Source organism: Mizuhopecten yessoensis, unplaced genomic scaffold, assembly GCF_002113885.1.
Source record: "Mizuhopecten yessoensis strain PY_sf001 unplaced genomic scaffold, ASM211388v2 scaffold10985, whole genome shotgun sequence".
Lineage (NCBI taxonomy): Eukaryota > Metazoa > Mollusca > Bivalvia > Pectinida > Pectinidae > Mizuhopecten > Mizuhopecten yessoensis.
This window is the reverse complement of record NW_018408820.1, coordinates 357568-380276: the sequence shown is the minus strand read 5'-3', so window position 1 is coordinate 380276 and position 22709 is coordinate 357568. Positions and strand designations below refer to the sequence as shown.

Here is a 22709-nt window from a genome sequence, read left to right as displayed (position 1 = left end):
TATTACGACGTCTTGGCTAATCCAACATAATGTGGTATTCTAAGTATTATTATTTCTACCGAATACGACCTGTGTATTTAGGATTCCTATTTTATCTTACTTATATATTGTGTAATTTAAACTCTTTGACCCCAAGCATCACCGACGATTCCCAGGTCAAAGCAGTTGTTTAATAATAATAATAATAATAATTCGAGGTTCTTGTATACCGCTTTATCACAACCTAGTTCGTAGGTCGTCTCAAAGCGGTTCACAAATTATTATCCGTGGTTATAGGGCCTTTGTAACCAGCCAATATCTTTCACAACTCCCTGGGGAGCATACAGCCGGAGCTGTCATTTCGGCGCTCACAGCTAGCATTCTACAATTCTAGCACTGCCGTACCACGTACTCATTTACAGCTGAGTAGACCGGAACAAGCGGAGTTAAGTATCTTGTCGAAGGATACAACACAGTGCCGTGACGTGACTCAAACCCACAACCATTCGGTCACGAGCCCGGCGTCCTACCACTAGACTACCGTGCCTCCAAATATGTATGATGCAGCGTAATGCATACTGTATTAATTAACAAGTTTTAAATGCTATCACTTGTATGAGTGTTGCAGGCTAGACAGGTTTCTTAGTACTTTACTGAGGAGTGTATATTGTTGATCTTGTCCCTGTATATATTCCGGGGTTACGATAGCCAGGAGACACGACGGGGCCGTTCGAATGAGGTTAATGTGAATGAGAAAAACGTGTAGTATGTGAACCAGTGTTTATCTCTTTTGCAAAATACATGTATACAACCCGACCTTGGATTGAACTAATGAACTCCCGAAAATAGCGCGGCGAACGATCTACCGCTTGCGAAAAAGGCATGATAGCTTATCCATGCTTTAAGTGTTATTACGACGCAAATACAGCATTGCTTGTTTTCCTTCTCAAATAAACACACACTTTTGTTTCAACAATCTTGCTTATGTGAGGGGCAGTTACATGATTTGCAAACAGCCCTAGACATCTCACTATGTTCAAAGATAAACCATTGATACACAATAGTTTATCTATCTGTTTTTACGTGTGTACATAGATTCCTTTGAATATGAATGTTTTTTGGCTACAGATAATTCAATGATTTCTGTTGATATCACGTATGTGTTTACGCGGTTCTACCTGTTAAATCGACCAAGCTCAGCTTGAGTTTAATGTGAAGTTTTTCATTCCATCGCAGCGGGCAATCTCCATATTCTCAATGAGTGTAGCAATCTGCTGTATCCGGATTGACTTTACTTGGAGAATAGACACCGGTTTTATAACAGATTATTTGGTTTAAGAATATCACTTCTTACTGTGTCCGGAATCCCTCTATCCTTAAACGCAGTAGTTCAGTTGTCAAACTGGCCCTTCGACCAAACATCTTTAAAGGCCACATCCGAGCGTAAGAAAAGTCTATGTCGTTATTCTAATATTCTCATGCAGACTAGCGACGTATTTTTTATCAAAATTAATTGCAAATGTCACTGGTGATTTCATTAACGGTTTTCACTCCACGTATAGGTGTATATATGTCGTATAACAGTAACTTTTACAATATTATAATACATTTAGGAAGAATTGTTGAAAGGTAAAATACAGAACAAATTATGCAACGAAATCAACAGACAACAACCACATCGGAACGTAAACGCGATCAGAAAGGATAACAAAACAAAATGGATGCCATGGTAAAATACAAGCCGATTCGAACCGACTCGACAAGGGAGGATTTTCTCTTTAGCTCAAACGGTACCACTACCTAGCGAAGACATTAAATGATAGTAGTTTCTCTTACAATGGCGCTTACGTACGGGCCTAGGGAGTATTTACAAGTTAAGTCAGTCAAGCTCACATGAGAATCACAGACACCCGTGGAAAAACTGATAATGTTATGGTGCTAAAACTGCCGTAGCAGCTTCCTTTTCACGCTATATCAGATGTTACAAACATGTGATTGTTGAATTAACGAAAATGATGCATGGTTTGCGTCTAAAAGTGTTCTTAGCTGACAGGTGATCGGAAGTCAAGGGCAAGCATTAGCGGAGACTGATTGAAAGACGTAATGGAAAGAAACACATGTACGACTCTACACTGCTAGCAGTAAAATCCTTTTTGTGAAAATCACTAAATCTACTCGGTGAATGTCGATATTGCGTTACTAATTGTTTCTGTCAATTCGCCAACTTGAACTCCTTATCGGACAACGCGCTTCTAACGTGACGTCAGCCGGAGTAGTTCACCCAGTCTCAATATAATCACGAGTGTTCAAGAAAGTTATTACAATGACATTTGCAGCCGATATTAAAACATGAAATAAAATGTGAATTGACCTTATTCTTTATGCTCTCTTTTATGTTGTATAACCGTTTTATTTTGTTTTCTGTGTCGTTTTATGAGTATATGTGACGTACGTGTCATGAAATTACGTAATCTGTGTTCATGATCTTTTCTTCGTTACCGACACAAGTACATAATGGACACCCATAGGTAAAATGTATTTCTGTTTGTTTGCTATTTTAATGTGTATATTGTTTATCACTTGGATGTGACTCAAACAATAACGAAGAACTGTTTAATACTTTAGACATTTTGACCCCTAATATAATGTATCTACTTTATTCAAACCCTTTATCTGAAATATCAAGCAGATTTTTTAATATCCAATGAAAAAAACGTTCTGATTTATTTTACTTCAACTATAAAACAAGTTTTTTCAACTTATATCATTTACTCGATTTGGTTTTAATTCTTCTCTTGTGAACTATATATAGAGCGCATGCGTAAACGAACTGATATCTGTAACATTAAACAAGATTGTGAAGGCACCGGTAACGTCACTATACCCAAATCGGGACACTTTTTCGATAAATATCAATGCTCTTTATACCATACTATCAGTTCCAAAAATATTTGTTCGTTTTTTATAAATAGATATTATCCACTTTTCATTTCTATTATCATAAGTTGATATTTCGGGCGCGTGGTTTTATAAATAAAACGCGAAATACCATCAGGGTTGCGTAGGCCCTTGAACCGGCGTAACTGTACCCTGAAAGGGACCCTTCGATATTTTGGCTAATATATGGGGATTAACGATCAAGATCAGCAGAAAAGAAGACATATTTCAATTATGTTAGAGTCAAACAGGTTTTATGATTAAATTTCTTCTCCAACCTAGCATTAGTTTTGATAAAATAAATTTTTGAAAAAGATATCCAAATAAATAGCGTCGCAAGGCACGTAAATCGGGAAAGTTTTGTTTTGGACATTATTCTTACCTTTAAATTGTCCATGTAACGATAAACAGCAGCCAATAAAGCTTACATACAGTTAAATTGTCATCTATACACACAATTTTTCGATAACAATGTTATGAAAGTATTGAAAATGTAAAATCAGCGATTTAATTGAAAATGTTATAGACGATGTTAAATTATAGTCAGGTTGGGGGCCTTAAAATGCTAAAACCATGCATGTCGAGTACTTTATTACATGTATTGTTATTCCGTTCTGTCCATTGGTTCAATCGAGATCACGTGACACAATACAAAAACATTGTTGTTTACTACTAGAGTGTGATTGACCTTCTATAGATTTCGTGCATGTACGTTAAATTTGTTGATTTGATGAGTGATTGTTGAAATAATAAAAGAGAAATAAAGGAGCTTATTAATTAAGTTTTGAAAACAAATGAAAAGCAAGTGTAGCATGTCAGTTTCGTTCGACCCTCCGACCGTTTCAAGGCTATTACATGTTGTATTATTTTAACCCTCCAACCGTTTCGAAGCTAACATGTTGACTTCCTTCGACCCTTTAGCGGTCAGCACGTTGGTTGCTGTCGACCATTTAGAGGTTAATAGATGACTGTGTTCATATCAGATTCCTGGCTGGCCGAGCTAACTTTATTTACACAACATGTAGGTTACCAGGCACAGGGCTATATATAGGGCACGCGAAACTGATTAAAAATAGACGGCTATTCTTAAAGGTCTGATATGAAAACAGTCAGAACACTTTCATCAAATACATTTATCGTGATTAATACATTTTGTATAAACACCTTCTACAAATATAAAACAATGAAATAACCTACTTTCTATACCAATTTAAAGTCGCCACTTTCAACTTTTGCAAACATTTATTTGATTTTTGTTCTGTTTTATTTATTTCTGTTGTCTATAATATTGATTACATACAAAATCCTGTTTACTGGTGATTTCATTAACGGGTTTCAGTCCACGTATAGGTGTATATATGTCGTATAACAGTAACTTTTACAATATTATAATACATTTAAGAAGAATTGTTTTGAAATATTTAAAGGTAAACTAGAAGAAATTATGCAACGATATCAGCAGAGAAGAACCACATCGGAACGTGAACGCGATCAGAAAGGATAACAAAACGAAATGGATACCACAAAATTATTAGGAAATAAGATGTTCCTAAATATTTAAACATCATTCGAAAGTACTACGAAAACTATTCTACATGTAAAAACTTTGAACTAAAATGTTAGAAAAGTAGACAGAAAACGAAATATGATATTTTTATCAGATCAAAATAAATCAATAGCATTCATAAAATCCCGTTTTTGATCAAATTTTAAACGAAACTTGAAATTAAAAAATGATATCTACTTAGAGTTTCTCTGACTTATTATGTACATGCATCACAGAGTTAAGAGACGGTAATACTGTAATTTGAATTAAATTAATAGATATAAGCCATTAAAAACGACTGTCCAATTACCGAATAACGTGCGTTTATATATGTAAAATGGAGCAGCAATGTTTTGGCTTTAAGTCTTAATATAGCATCGATCGAAACAAATGTTATTTAGTCAAAACGACGACGAAAACGACAACAATTAAAACAATTACAGCGACGATGACGACGACGACGATGACGACACCAGTAACGGCAAACCAACGATGACGGCAATAACAAAGAAAACTGCTGTACCAAGTTTACGAGGACAGAGCACACGTCTTCTATAGTTGTGTTGTTTGTGAGGATGTGTGTGTGTGCACGTGTGTGTGAGAGAGAGAGAGAGAGAGAGTGTGTGTGTGTGTGTGTGTGTGTGTGTGTGTGTGTGTGTGAGGGTGTGGGTGTGTGTGGGTGTCAGGGTGTGTGTGTGAGGGTGTGAGAGTGTGGGTGTGTGTGTGTGAGGGTGTGGGCGTGTGAGGGTGTGGGTGTGTGGGTGTGTGAGGGTGTGTGGGTGTGTGAGGGTGTGAGAGAGAGTGTGTGTGTGTGTGTGTGTGTGTGTGTGTGTGTGTGTGTGTGTGGGTATGGGTGTGTGTGGGTGTCAGGGTGTGTGTGTGAGGGTGTGAGAGTGTGGGTGTGTGGGGGTGAGGGTGTGGGCGTGTCAGGGTGTGGGGGTGAGGGTGTGTGGATGAGTGTGTGTGTGAGGGTGGGGGTGACGCATATGTATGTGGGTATGCAAGTCTGTTGAGTCGATTTATCATATAATTATGATGTGTTACCAGAAGTAATTAATCTACACATTTTATGTGTGTGTAAATACTATTATTAATGCTTTCATACTTAATCTATTTTTCATGAAATCAACTTTTTGCCTTTTTTCACTCTGTCTGGTATATGTGTAGAATCAATCGGAAAGGACCTATAAAGGCTTGTCTGTTGTCCAATCCATTTGCTATTGATGAATAATATTTGTTGGAATAAAAGAAAAGACTATTTTGTTCACCATATCAATGGAACAACTTCACTAAACAAAGACGCTCGGAACAACTTTGACCCCTACTTATCTTGAGACCAGCCATGGAGAAGTGCGAAACACTTTTATGATCTGATAATTTTCCCGGATGAAATAAACGCTTGTTGCCCTCGGGAGATAGGCTATAGTTTTTATTCTTATCATATAAGAATATCAACACATTACATTTACAGCTTACACAAGCAGGATGGTTACATCACTCAATCCGAACGGATCAGCGAGCTGATACCAATTAATATTTTCTTGGAGAGCTCCCGTAGGCAGGAATTGCTATTTTCTAAATCATCATGCAAGAATCTGTAATGTTTTCTGGATATTTGGTTTCTAATAATGGAAAATTTCCATCATTTTTGCTACATTAGATCTGCTTGTTTCTTATTGACAATGTTTGGTAGGTTTGGTACATGTATCCTATACTTCCCCTACGGAACCCAATTATATTGTTATTAATAATACGATAGCCGTGGACAGCTACATTTATGCACCAGTGAATCACAAGATATTTTGTGAACATTTTTTTAAAAAGTAAAGAAGAGTGAAATGCATTTATAAATGGAAAGACTACCTCTCCTAAACCTTCTTACTTGTCGGCATTTATTTCTTTCTTTATTATTTAGTTAATTATTTATTATTTCATTTCAACAGACCCGAAGGTCCAATTATGGAATTGATAACAATAATACAGTAAAATATCACAGATAAACACATACATGTTAGATTATAATGGATCATACAATACATATTGATTAATATTATTATTTAATACATACAGCCTTTAAGCGAGACTTAAAAGTAGTCAGAGGATATTCAAAGATGCAGTCCGGTTTTACAAGAATTCCGGTTGAAAACTCGTATCGCACGATGAAATATGCTGAATTTCCTGGCATTTATGCAACTATGGGGACAAAAAATTTATAACAGCAGCAGAGGACCGTTAACATTTTCTTGGAGTTTAAATACCTTTTTTTTTCTACAGGGTAAGAACAGTCAAATAGCCCATGAGCACATTTTAAAAAGAAACATATTTCTTAATAATGTTGTCTGGACTATTAAAACGATTTTAGATGTCGTGATAGGAATGGAAATGAAAATCAAATTTTGCTTTGAAACATACTTATTTAAAAAAAAATATAGAAATAGAGGTGAACTGCTACGTCTGGACTATTAAAACGATTTTAGATGTCGTGATAGGAATGGAAATGAAAATCAAATTTTGCTTTGAAACATACTTATTTAAAAAAAATATAGAAATAGAGGTGAACTGCTACGTATTTATATATACCTCTAACGCCAGAAACGGTTACACATACAGATCAAAGTCATGTTTAAAACGCCTCTGTGTTGATAAATCAGAGACGAGTGACAAAATCTAATTATACTTATACAATGACATTGAAGGGTGTGGACAGAATTACCATCGACAGTAATAATGACTTATTGTGTCGAGAACAGAACTATGGACGGAGGGTCGTCAGCCGGACATGGATATTGACGTAGGGTGTTGAGGACAGTAATAATGACTTATTGTAATGAGAACAGAAATATTCACGGAGGGTCGTAAGGGCATGGATATTGGCTGATGGTGTTGAGGGCAGTAATAATTACTTATTGTAATGAGAACACAACTATTGACGGAGGGTCGTAAGGACAGGGATTTTGGCTGAAGGTTTTGAGGGCAGTAATAATGACTTATTGTAATGAGAACACAACTATTGGCGTAGGGTGTTGAGGGCAGTAATAATGACTTATTGTGATGAGAACACAACTATTCACGGAGGGTCGTAAGGACAGGGCTATTGACGGAGGGTGTTGAGGACAGTAATAATGGTTTATTGTGATGAGAACACAACTATTCACGGAGGGTCGTAAGGGCATGGATATTGACTGAGGGTTTTGAGGGCAGTAATAATGATTTATTGTAATGATAACACAACTATTGACGGAGGGTAGTAAGGGCATGGATAATGGCTGAGGGTGTTGAGGGCAGTAATATTGATTTATTGTGATGAGAACACAACTATTCACGGAGGGTCGTAAGGGCATGGGTATTGACTGAGGGTTTTGAGGGCAGTAATAATGATTTATTGTAATGATAGCACAACTATTGACGGAGGGTCGTAAGGGCATGGATAATGGCTGAGGGTGTTGAGGGCAGTAATATTGACTTATTGTGATGAGAACACAACTATTCACGGAGGGTCGTAAGGACAAGGCTATTGGCTGAGGTTGTTGAGGGCAGTAAAAATGGTTTATTGTGATGAGAACACAACTATTCACGGAGAATCGTAAGGACAGGGCTATTGGCTGAGGGTGTTGAGGGCAGTAATATTGACTTATTGTGATGAGAACACAACTATTCACGGAGGGTCGTAAGGACAAGGCTATTGGCTGAGGTTGTTGAGGGCAGTAAAAATGGTTTATTGTGATGAGAACACAACTATTCACGGAGGATCGTAAGGACGGGGCTATTGGCGGAGGGTTTTAGGGCAGTAATAATGACTTATTGTGATGAGAACACAACTATCACGGACGGTCGTAAGGACAGGGCTATTGACGGAGGGTGTTGAGGGCAGTAATAATGACTTATTGTGATGAGAACACAACTATTCACGATGGGTCGTAAGGACAAGGCTATTGGCTGAGGGGGATGAGGGCAGTAAAAATGGTTTATTGTGATGAGAACACAACTATCACGGAGGGGCGTAAGGACAGGGCTATTGGCTGAGGGTGGTGAGGGCAGTAATATTGACTTATTGTGATGAGAACACAACTATTCACGATGGGTCGTAAGGACAAGGCTATTGGCTGAGGGTGTTGAGGGCAGTAAAAATGGATTATTGCGATGAGAACACAACTATTCACGGAGGATCGTAAGGACAGGGCTATTGGCTGAGGGTTTTGAGGGCAGTAATAATTACTTATAGTGATGAGAACTAAACTATCACGGATGGTCGTAAGGACAGGGCTATTGACGGAGGGTGTTGAGGGCAGTAATAATGACTTATTGTGATGAGAACACAACTATTGACGGAGAGTCGTAAGGGCATGGATATTGACGGAGGGTTTTTAGGGCAGTAATAATGACTTATTGTGATAAGAACACAACTATTCACGGAGGGTCGTAAGGGCATGGATATTGACTGAGGGTTTTGAGGGCAGTAATAATGACTTATTGTGATGAGAATACAACTATTCACGGATGGTCGTAAGGGCATGGATATTGACGGAGGGTTTTGAGGGCAATAATAATGACTTATTGTGATGAGAACAGAACTATTGACGTAAGGTTTTGAGGGCAATAATATTGACTTAGTGTGATGAGATCATTACTATCGCCGGAGGGTCGTAAGAAATTGGCTATTGACGGTTGAAGGTTTTGAGGGCAGAACTAATTACTCAGAGTGATAAAGACTGAATGTCTGACGTAATGAGGTGTTGACAGAACGTATGATCTGTCATGGTATGGTAGAGTTAAACTATTTACGTAGGATGGTGAGGAAAAAGCATGTATGGTAACGGCAGAAACGTTAAATTCACGTAGCAAGGGCAGTACTTAAATAGAGCGGTGAGGACAGAACTATTGACAAATCTGTAGGTTTGGAGGTCAATAATAATGAGTTTCTTCTTCAGAGATTCACTCATTTAAATGTATTTTTTTTCACCAGTGTTAAAAAGACATTAAAAGTAATATTTATGTACAGCACGTTTATTTGAAGTAGGCTATGCTTCTTCTTGAGGGATTTTCCTATTGACGTTTCGATGTTTCAAACATCCAGAAGAAATGTGGAAAGCAGTGAGTAATGTGATATAAATGTGCAGCAGATGGATGTCTTGTCTGACTCTTAGTGATAGCAAGAACTGTATATTGAAAATTATAAAGGATGGTATAAACTGAATCTCACGTAGGCGTCCATTAATCAATGAATACATGCATGCAGATGTTACGATTGACATACGTCATCAGTACATGACTATGTAGATGTCTTGACGGTGTTGATTACTTCAGAGACAGGTTTCCAAATCCTAATATATAGCTATTCCATATAAGGAACATTAGGTGTTTTAACACTAGAGCCTGTCTTAGAAATCCTGTGTTTTTGTTATTATTTCAAAATATGAAGGTGTTTCATATGATCCATGTATGATGGCTGGCATAAGTACATGGTATAATGGCAAGATCATGATGCACTGTGATAATTTATAATGATGTTATGAAAACAAGCAAATTACACAGTGACAAAATAAAAAATACAATGACAAAATAAAAATAAAACAATGACAAAATAAAAATATACAATGACAAAAACAAACTAGTATGACAACACTACATGATAGTATGACATCAGCACACACAATTATGAAAATCCTACATGATATAGCGGCAATATCTCATTATAAAATGACACAAATGCAACATTTTATAACAAAAAAACGTTTTGATACATGTATAAAAACAAAAACGAGCATGGTATCATAAAAACAGATAATATACGGGAGAAAGCACATATCATTACGCCAAAAACATCAAATTATAATGTTTCATAACACAGCGGCATAACATGTCTCAATTAGTGAATAATATGCTGGTTGGTTGAAATGATGTCACATGGCATTGCTCTTAATATTATCACACTTAACTCGGTCGTTAGTGATTGACGTCGTTGTCTGCAATGCGACTATTGGAAAGTTTGTTTCTCATAATTGATATATATTTACATTTCATAAGAAAGAAACTAACGTCATTCAACTGTAAAATGGTAAACCATCATAATTTGACTGACCGCTCCGAGCATGAAACATTTTAGAAGACAACATGATCGTAGAATAGACTTCGAAATAAACATGATATGGCGTAACGAATTGATGACGTCACATTTATATCAGATGTTGAATGCTGTTATAACAGGTGTTGATAACGCGGTAAGCACGTGGAAATATTTATAAATTTACTTCAAACAAGTTCCTTCGCACGTCAGACCGACCACGAAAACAAATACCTCAAGGTAACGTTTAACTGAATTAAAGAAATGTCAAATTCAAAACATATTATATAAACAGTAACTTAGTTTCTACGTGGATGTTCGCGACCGTTCTAACTGAAAACAGCTGTATCGACAGATTTAATAAATATCTTCCGAGCACTTGGCCGATGCTGGTTTAGATAGGAGATATGATATGGTTCTAGTTTGTTCTCAATACGTTTCCGAATTCTAATTTTAACCATCAAGGCCGCCGTGGTCGTGTTAATAATGCAAGGTATCGTACCAAAATTTCAAATTCAGAAGTACCTTGAACTAATTTGGCAACGTACTGAACAGCATTTAGATGGTCTTATCAGCGGTACTCAAGGGAATTTATCAGAAATTGTCAGAAACACGGGTTACAATTTGGCGATGTTATCAGTCTGTACTCTGTCTATCAGATACTGTATCGCAACATGTGTTTATTGCCTCGATAACCACGCAATCAGTGCCAATTCGTTTTACAGAAAACTAAAAACGTCAGTTTGTACACACAAAATGTCGGTTTTCCGTCACCGTTTTGACAACACGTTGATAGGTAGGAGCGGACTCAGAAGACTGCCATGACGTTACCGATAAACCAGGATAATAATCAAAACTTTGCACAAGCACAGAAATGTTTGGTCTATTTACAACAAATGTAAACTGAGCTTGACATATTGAAGGCCAGGGTTAATAAGTAACCGGAGAAGACAGCATGTTTCTGCGTTGTTTGCAAATTGACAAATTCTACGGTCGTCGGTTGAGGATTTGGACGAGTGATTGGTCTTTCGCTTTATCAAAATAAGTTACAGTAACTGTTTCGATGAAGTGATGAAGACTTTATATGTAAGTCAGCCTTCTTCAAGTTCGCAATTAAGTGTCTGTGGGTTTTAATCCGGATGGCAACAATCAATGACGTTGGCTATATGCAGACATCTATAAAATGACGTTTTTCCTCTCAAATATTATTCGATTTTTATTTATCTTAATCACGTACGCTGATTTGTATTATTTCAAAGGCGAGGCTGATTCAGTTGCGCACTTCTTTTGAAAATATAATCTCATTCCTATTAATATTTCAATATCACATAGTAGACGTCAACAATCTGTAACGCATTTCCTTTGGAGAGAATATTAATTTCGTTCATCCCCGAACCTCTCACTATAGAAGTTAATATTCAGTAACACCTTTTCTTTCGTAGAGATTATTTCTTTTAATTCATCATGTAAACTAGCACTGAAGAGGCTCATGTTTAGAAAAGTTATTTCCTGTGAAAGTATTACTTAATCCTAAAAAGTTGCAATACGAATGCTAATACAAATAAAACAAATAACTTGTTTTTGACATAATTGATACATATTTAACATGGAGGCTAGAATAAGAAGCATCATTTTTCTATTTTGCGATAACATGTAATTAGTTAAATCAATTCGAGAAAAAGGATTATTTAGAGCAAATCAACAATTTAAAAGTATCAATTTACAGTAATTTATCGGCAGCAAAACAAAGGATGTCAGTGTAACGAACACAGGTCATCATTCATCTGGGGGAACATCTCATTAATTTCACCAACGCATGATCATAATTGTGTGCTCGGAAAAATCCATCAGTCAGTATATCCCATGACCAGACGAAATATGGTAGAGCGCCAGATAGCCCTTAGCACCGATAATCTTATAATGGCCCACATTCATTCTTTAAGCATCAGAAAACTGGCATTTTTTATATCATTCTATTCAATTGGACATCTTGACATTTTAGGTATGGTTTAATTCTTCTGGCAATTTCTATGCTGCCATTTTTATTTTTATTCAGCAAAGCGCTATCGAAGAAAGATCACTTTTGCGCCTCGATCGTGATAAAGCTTTGAGGTATTTTTTTCACATGCTGGATAATGACGTCTTTTGTGTTTTACGCATGACTAGCAATATTTTCACTTCTTAAAGGTTACCCCGATACGCAGTTATTTCACAATCCCCATTATTTGTTATGAGGATACTTAAGTAAATCATTAAAATACACCAATCAATATCGTGAATTATCCACACATATACATATAAGGGCTGGATCATTGTATGTTCAGTTAGGAATAGCGTTATTACCCACTGTGACTTACTCGTATTACCAACCTAGTACAGTAAAACCTCGATATAACACTCCTTACTTTATTTGCTGCCTAACTCAGCCCCAATGTATTTTAAATGTTTTTATTTTTTTATTTTCGTGTTTTAAAATCAATTTCTTTATACAATTTACGTTTCCCTCGATGTATCGTTAGACCCCTTTATAACGCCGACATCGAACAGGACTAATGGTTGCAGTATAGCGATGTTTTACGGTATTGTGACACATTTTGTTTAAACTCCACTGACATGAACAGTTTAACCAATATAAACTAAGAAACCATTTTATTTCAAAATAAGCACCATCAAAGTTGTTTTTTGCTTTACATACAATATATAGCTAACGGATAAAACTCATCGGCAATCGGACGTCGATAAATTTTACCTATTTCTAGGGTTTGGCCAATGATCACACATTCATCAATATGCTATATAACAACACTTTGTTGTGTCAGACTAATATTGAATGCATATTATAGCATTGCTCTCCGATTTGGACGCTATTAGTGGATCTTACCTGTAAAACAGCGCATTTGATTGGATTATATTGATCACATGACTTTTTAAAAATGTGATATGTCCCTAGCAAATTTCTCTTTTTTATTTTTTTATCAATGATGTTTGATTTGGGCTTTACTAACATCAAAGATTTTGCATCTTAGAAAAACAAACAAGGATGAATTCATTTCACAAGGTTAGAAAATACCCAGGTGTGGAGATATTGTCAATAATAAAGAATGTATTATGAAGATGAAATTTACTTTATAAGAACTAATTCATTCCTATACATATTGACAAGTGCTAACTAGCGGCTTTAGCCTGTTAGTGTTGGCCTCCGATCCCTCAAGATACCAATGCGTGTATGGTACTCCAGTTATTCTTTAATATTGTGACTGGCCATCGTAACCTGTACAATCCTTACAATGTGTTAACACTACAACTTGATATAAACAATCTGGTGATATTTATTTTTACACCGTTTTTCATTTAACAATTGGCATGCCTTATCGTTCATTAGGACAGGAATCGTTAGAATAGAAGTTTAATAAAATAATCCTGATATACTTTGGTTTAACGTGTGACTACACGGCATGCATAGTACAAATCACATAAGCATCTTTTATATATAATAATTAGCGACATTGGTTTAATAGCAATGGATTTTCAATGTAAATATTTGTGTAACGTTTTGCTTTTTTAAAGTATACTTATTATAAGGAATGGTTCAAACAAAAATTGTTTATACTCAAAATAATCAAATACTGCTCGAGTGAAAATACATTCTATGTATATTTAATGAAAACTTACACAAACCAAATCGTAAAATGGTGTACAGTTTTTAATGGTTTTGAGCAATATGGAAATTACAGGGGGAACGTAAGATTAAATTTTGTTTATAACTCACCATGAAACAAATAAGCGGCTTGTATAATCACACACGATATCTTTAAAACTTCATATGTGAAAATATACTTGAAGACTGGGTTTTCATTTCACAATTTTGTCATTTGACAAGCGTATATACCCACAATGAAATAGCACAAACACACTGTTGGGATAAAATCCCGGAACGGAATAAGAAATACATGTTTTACGTTTTTTCGTTACACGCTCCGCCCAGGATGCTTACAACCGTCAAGATTGATCCCGCTAACTATCAGTTTACAACCCTTGGCACAAAGGTCTTATACGTTAATCAATAAACCATCGATAGTTTTGAAATTTATTTTTAATTACTTTCATATATTGACATGTTTCATACACTCCCAGTTTATTTAAACTCATATAATAGTCTACTTATTGTTCAACAAATGAGATGAACGACGCAATTCAATCCACAGTCTCGATTTATGTGTTTTTGCTTGAAGATAAACAACAAGGCCAATATTATATAAGTTGTGTATCACTTCATAGAATGGTCCTACATGTCCAAACTGTCAAGCGTTTTTTTTTTTTTTACAAAATTCCAGATAAAACTCACAGTGCTACCTTTGTCGGGAGTTCTCTGTAATACAAACTTTCCATGATAACATGGCCTGATGATTAATGATTGTGAAACCCTGAATACCAAAACGTTCATGACGATAAAACAACACTAATAAAAACGCAAGTTTATAGAAAATTACCAAACATATTTAGTTTACGCAAACTCCATTGCGACTAATACATGTATCTTATACATACGGAATAGAAAGCTTACCTCTTTTATTCCATATTCCGCGGCAAATGTGGTGTTTATGAAAGCATCCACCATCACAACAAACTGCAGAATCACCAGTTCGTAACACGGTACACCCAAACAGTACATACTATGGTCGGCGCGCGAGTGTTATATGGCTTAACGGCACCCCCTACAGACGTATAAAATCAAACTGGAGTGCGCTGTCCTCAGAAATGTTGCTGCAGCAGTGGAACATAGAGGTGACAAACAACATCCGTTATGTTTTCCGCAAACATGTCCTAATATAGATAGCTTTCGATCACGTGAACGTTTTCCTGAAATCACGTAAAAGCTTGTTAGCAGTCCAGTCCATTGTAGTTTATTCGGTCCTTAACAATTAATGTACACATTGATGAGATGCTAAAAGGTGCCTCGCTTTATAATCTGTGGTGAATATTATGTACTCATTATCAATACTTTTAACAAGTCCGCGTGCTGCAATGCCGATACTACATTTATAGATATTCTATACTTTATATCATATATATAATTGACGGGTCATTTCAGCGGAACAGAAACCTGTTGCTTTAACTTGTTTCGATTGTTTTAGTGTTCCTGTTAAGATGATACCACGCTAAATACCGAGGAACGCTGACGTGAAGCGGGTTTCGATCACATTACCATCAAGTGTTCAGTACAAGCGTGGTAGACTTATATATATAAAGGTCGAACTGGCCATTGAAGTAGTTGTTGGTACCACATAATTCACAGCAATTAAATAGCTTGACGTACAGCGATATTAAACGAGATTACGTCTGTATCTGACGGGTAGTGAGACATCCTTTTGATACGTACATGTATACCGGACTATCGTCATAGCTCATGCAGAGCACGTGCTGTCGGCAGAGGGTTTCATGTACCGATCCATTTATGAGAGAGATATCGTATCATAGTAAGCCTTCTGAAGCTCCCTTTTCATCTTGTATACAACTATTACTACTCTCACGTGAATGACAATTGTTATCAAAAGAGTGAAAGAATATTTTATATCAATGGAACGGTAAATCTTGTTAATTTATCGAATAACATTTAAAAATGTTAAAATTAAAATAGAAACGCTCGATGTATGTATTTCAAATTAAAGTATATATCGTCCGGAATTTTCATATATGTAGGACATAGCGGGCAAAGGAAGTACTGTAACAACAGTTATCACATTCCTGTTGAATCTTGTTATAATAATACAAGCAATTTTCAGACCATGAAATACAACGTTCTGTATTGCACATGTGCAATACGGAATGTTGTATTTACCTACTAGCCAGGACTACTTTTTATGGGAATCTCCTTGTCATGGCGAATTGAAAAGTTCCCAGTATTTGCAAAAAATATCAAAGATTATAAAATCTTTGTATCGATCTCTACCGAATACGGAAAATGTGATAAAAGCAAGACCACACACTTTTGTTTTTCTAACGAATCAGAAAGCACTCATTTATTGCGCGGACGTATATATTCACTCGTGAATATATTTGTCCGCGCAATAAATAAGTGCTTATTGAATCGTTAGAAAATCACAAGTTTGTGGTCTTGCGTATTTGTCATTTCGTTTTTCGGCAATGCGATTTGAAATGTCTTGACTGAGTGGTATTGTATACCAATAATCCTATATTGTCTGTGTTTCGGACACTGACCTCTCGTAGTGTTGCTTAAGATAGATGACATAGCAAGGCATATCAAGTAACAAACCTGTCATCCTCGGCTGGGATTTATATCTCTACATGTTCCGGGGATGAGAGATCCGGATGTAAAATAGTCTACAACATTGTTTATATTGTCAAAACTCACAGCTGGTAAGAAAAATACGCAAGGACGGAAATCATCCACAAGATCAAGTTGTCGGTCGATGATCGTCTTGTTTTATTTATATATGGTAGACTTATTGTGTTTGATATGGTTTGGCACGATTTAGAGGCTGTTTTACGCCATTTAGCTCACATTAGCATTATTTGCAGTCAGATAAGTATTATGCATGGAGCGTTATCATAGCACGCCACAGACAACATACAGCTTTATGCTTTTAGTTCTGATGAAGAAGTCTTTTGAAGGATTTTACATAGTAATTTTACTCAAGAAAAAACTGTAATATAGGCCATGAACGCAAAGCAAGAAATAAAAATCAGCGAGCAATTACAACTATTAAGCTTTTTTAACAAAGTTGTGAAATGAACTGATAATCCATGGATACATTATAAAAAAAGACAATACCGTAGTGATGACAAAATAATGATTTGGACTCAAAATCAATAAAACTAGGACAGACTCTTGTATATCAATACAAAGATAATTAAGACCAGGAGTTCCGAAGGGGATCTGCGCCTTTTGCTTCATTGACGAAACCCTCCATGTGGAACTAAGTACAAGCCTTGTAATGTCACGTCCTCATATCAAGAATTAAGTTATTACAGCAAAACAATTACCTACACTAATGAGTATGGCAAAAATATCTACCGTCATCAGCAGACTAGTCAATGTATAACTGATCTTCATATATAAACGTGAAATGCTATCTTGGGAAGTATGGCGGTGAAAGGTTTTGTGAAAATGACCCTGTCGGTATTTGTAACTGCCTTGGACACATAGTTTGTTTTGTGTATTTGTGTTATACGTCCTATTAACAGTTATGGTCATTTAAGGACGTGCCAGGTTTCGGTGGTGGAGGAAAGCCGGAGTTCCCGGAGAAAAACCACCGACCAACGGCCATTACCTGGCGACTGCCCCAGGTAGGCCTCGAACCCGTGACCAAGAATTGGAGGGCTAGTAGAAGCAGAATGTCAGACGCCTTAACCACTTGGCCACTGCAGCCCCTGGTGATTTTGTCACAGAGACGTTATGTTTACTCTCCTGAATAATATATAAACATAAGTATATGATTATAAAGATATGATTAACAAACAAACATCCTATTCGGGTACCTAAAACGATGACACCGAATAGTACATAAAACGATGACACCGAATAGTACATAAAACGATGACACCGGATAGTACATAAAACGATCACACCGAATAGGTCAGAGGTGTTATCATTACAATTGTGAACTACATTGTAGCACTCATAACATGATACATGAAAATATCAATAACAGCCTTCGCATATATCTACAGATACGCACCTGAGTATGTTGGTTCTAATTAAAATAGGGCTTACACAGCAGATCAGATCACCGGCCAACGTTTGTTATTGAAATGTCTCCTGTTTTGTTATCCCCAATCTGATTTGAATAACATATAGAAACTATTTATATCGTGTAAACAGAATGCCCGATTGTGCCTAATATATACAAAATGCAGATTGATGTTGAAATTTTCTATATTTTCCATATTTCCCCTTCTAGTAGGTTTATGCTTGGTTTAAATTGTATTTATTCGTGTAATGAAATACATTGTAAGAATAATACACATTACCTAAGCAAACATGATGAGGAAACAAGTACTCTGCACTTATATAAATTTTTATCTTCTTCTAACAAACTACTAGCCTTATTCCGTCTTTGCGTATTGCAGAGTCATCTGCTCTTGTGAGCAGGTATTGATTGTTACGTCATTTGTTTGTGAGATTAACGTCATCAATTTGTGAGAAAACGACGTAATTTTCTCACACAAACCAATGACGTAACAATCAATACCTCCTCACAAGAGAAGATAACTCTGCAATACGCAAAGACGGAATAGATGACTTACTGGGTTCATACTTGAGCTAATACACTTATTTGATCGGGTTTAATGTCGATATACTTTAAAGTGGTGAATGTATACGGTTTGATTTCGAAAACGCAAACGGTACGTCTTAGACGTTGTGATACGCTAACATTACTAGAAATATTTTAAGTCTTCTCTCTTCCAAGATATCTTATTTTCATTTTCCACACTCCTACTGTTTATCTTAAAACAACATATCAATTTTATAACTCTATAACATGTAAATATACCTTGTTCTCACATACATATAATTGTACTTGTTATCAAGTCTACAAAACCAATTATCCAAGCAAGGAAAATTGGAGAGTTGTACGTTATGCGTTACTTGGAATAACAAATCACTTTCTAATTCCAATTTGCACGATGGATGGTTTGAGGGAATTTAAGTTAAAAAGTTATTTGTTATTCAAAATTAAACAAGAAATAAACCAAAAAAGATGCTGGTGCCCAACTATTGAAAGTTTCTACAGACATGTCCAATTTGACCTTACCACGAATCAAGATTACCGTACTTACTTTACTTGTTAATTAAGAAAAACAAAAACCTTAACATTACGTAGCTTTTGCTAACTAGGACATTGATTAATTTGGAAACTTACATCAAAAAACAATTACTTTCACTTGATACGCTTTAGTTTATATAAACCATTTTACAAATCGACATACAGAGTAAACAATAACGTTCAAAGAAAATAGCGTTTGGACTCGTGTTTATTGTTGATTTCGACATAAATACATCAACTGTGTTTCTTTTCTGACTACTTAGAAGATTTCAAACTATAAAAAGATTACAAAGCCAAAATAAAAAAACCGATATTAATTCTTTAGAAATGTTGACCATAAATTGAACCAAAAACAGGTGAAAATTCTAAATCTGAAAAAATGCAAAAACGTAAGCCTACATCTACAGTTGAAAGAAAACCTAAGTTGGTAAAGTAGACAAGTACACTGGAGTCATCAGAAACGTTAACCTGAGCTGTGAATCCGACTGAATATTGATTGAAATCTCGGATTAATACACGTATCATCATTAATATACATGTTGCCATAGTAATAAGTCGTAAATAGACATACTTATTTTGTTAATTATGTATAAAGTTCTAACATCTTCATTTGCTCAGTTTAAGGGTTACTTTTGGTAGTAATCATAATATAATCTAGTAAACTAATCTGAAACGGATCTTCAGAAATAATCAGCACTTAAAACAGTACCTATTAGCACCAACGAAAAGACGATACAACAGACGTCTCCAATATAGTCAAGTTATTTTTGTCTTGAAGAAGGCCAAACAAAATATGACGTGGATTGTGACGACATTATATTGTCTCTGAGCAAAGTTTTAAACATGCTTGTATTACATTGAAATGAACTCTCGAAATGTGAATTAATTTTATCAAAATGTGAAAAGACAGTAAAGATAAACAACAATTGTTGATTCTTTAATTAGTTTGATTCGGGTTTTATTAATTCCCTTTAAAATTAGATTAAGGCAGAGAAATGCAGAGACGTACGTTTTGTTTTGTTTTACTAAAACAAATTTTAAATACAAAATGTAACTGAAATCAGTGAAGAATTATTTCGGTTTAAAGAGATGTAAGTGCTGGTGTTGAATTAAATCTCCTGTTAGATGTTGTAAGGGTATACTTCCTAATTTCTCAAACAACAGACAACATTTAAATAGGGATCGAACTTTGTTAAATCTCCTCTTTTTTACGTACATGTACGCTTGCGATACTATTAAAAAGCTTCGGCGACGGGGAACTACTGCTCATTGGGGTTTCGCCGTTTCCTTCTCTTATGGGTCCTGGATGCAAAGCGTATTAACAGGTCGTAAAAGAGGACGATATTTGGCGCGTGACGGCCATACTGTTTCACACTGGAAGTTGCAGCATGCTGATGTTGAAACGGTGTCTTGATTGTTATTTATGTCAATGACGTGAACTTGCTGATGTGACGTACCCACACGCTTTCTGTGACAGCTGGCATTGTCTGGTAAGTGTTCCTGACGTTTCTGTACGTGAGGGACCCAATGCCAATGAGTGCCATACATTTAGAGGACCTCACATGAGTGTCCATGTCATATTTAATTCATTTAATGAGTTTGGTTATTTGATATGACACGAATTGTTAGGCGAGTGTCAAATCGAATTATTGAAAGAATATAATAAATAAGACATGACATGGACTCCAATATAAGATTATATTTATCACATTTCATTCAAGGTTGGAAAAACACTTCGCCGACTCTATAAAGTTAGAGACGGAAGAACTCCGAGTATAGTATTTTCGTTCCGCGCAATTCAAAGTTCCAGATTTCTTTTTAATAATGAGCAGTTTTTAATGCAATGCAAATAATCATTTAAGAGCAAAACAGTAAAATATAACAGACAAAAATATAGTCAATAAAGTTCACAATTTTGTAGTGACAAAGGAATATTTTCCGACTATTTTGACCAATCACAGCACCTTTAGGTTATGTTTATGACATGGCTGTATGCCATAGTAAAATGGGTCACTTATGTGATTAAAAAATATAGAAAAGACAATATAGAGCTGTCAAATGTTGCCTTGTATGCATTAGATCAACTAAATCCCTCCAATGTCCCCGAAGTGAAAACAACTCCGATGCAAAGGGTCCTCACATAAGTCGCCTCATACGATAACAATGGCCGGAACAGGTGTACTTTAATTGAACCAACACAGAAGCGAAAGTGAAAAATCTTAATTTGATAATCGACACTAAATTTATTAAGCGAATTAACAGATTACAAAAAAAAAATATTGATGCAATTTTGTTTTACATATTTAGCAACTTTAAAAAAAAAAAAAAACAGGTATCTTCTTAACAAATATCAAGACCCTGTGCAGTTGAGCCATTAAGTCTGCTTTAGACCTTGACCCTAACTAGTAACTTTTAGAATTGACCTCCGCAAAGTATGTAAAATCAATTACTGTATACATGTACCGGGAATTTTTGCCCTGTCAAGCTTTCGCCCTTTGCCAGTTACATCCTTTATCGCCCAGTGTTAATATCGCCTTTCTCACTTAAGTACTATGCATATAATTTATTTTACTAATACTGTACTAGCTATAATGATAAATTCGTCTTATTACTGAAGGCGAAAACCCGATAATAAAGCTACAGCGAAAAGTTCCCGGTATATAATACCTGTTCTGTTGGTTTTTATTCCATACACGAGCGCTTGAACTTTCAGTTGGTTTGAAAATGTCGTTTTTTAAGTTTTAATATATTGACAACGTTGGCAAATATACGTTGAGTAGACCGCTCCTGGTTTTACACCCGAGACAATTCCATTTTACTGTCGTATTTGAATGACGTCATGAATGAGGTTGTCACATGACCATTTCTATATGCAACCACGCTCTCCGTAACAAAGACCTCCATATCAGTCCGAGGGATCGAAGGACAACAACGAAAAGGAGTACTCGGTGAATGCCAGTCAATTAGTTATCCTTTACTACGTCATTAAAAGTAAAATGTAAAGGTCACTTGTCTACAGAAAGCAAACCCGTCGGTCTCTGGCTAGATGAGTAGGATGTTTGATATACGATGTGGCCGTTATATCAAGTAAATTGCCTATAACAGTGAAAACAATATGGGTTCTTTTGTGACCACGTAACGCTCCTTTCTGTAGCACCAACGCAAGTCGTAACTATGCCACCTATTTTAGTAGTGCCATGGGATTTTACCGTAATGTTTCGAGACATACATGTAAACCTGTTTTCAACGTCGCTAGTTAGTGCTCCCGCGAATAGGAGGTACGGTAGCGTTATAGTAGGACGCCGGTCTCGTGACAGAAGGGTTGCGGGCTCGAGTCACGGCACGGCATTGTGTTGTATCTTTGAGCAAGATACTGTACTCTGTTTGATCCAGTCTA

General features: G+C 36.0%; 1 protein-coding gene across 1 annotated transcript in view; it reads right to left on the bottom strand.

Moving 5' to 3' along the window:
- The window catches only part of LOC110464312 (secretin receptor-like), a 73368-nt gene extending 58181 nt beyond the window's left edge, over positions 1-15187 (bottom strand). The window contains exon 1 of the mRNA XM_021519461.1: positions 15088-15187. Coding sequence (XP_021375136.1) covers positions 15088-15141 — 54 coding nt within the window. The 5' untranslated portion in view covers positions 15142-15187. The remainder of the gene's footprint in view (positions 1-15087) is intronic.
- Between the last annotated feature and the right edge of the window lie 7522 nt (positions 15188-22709).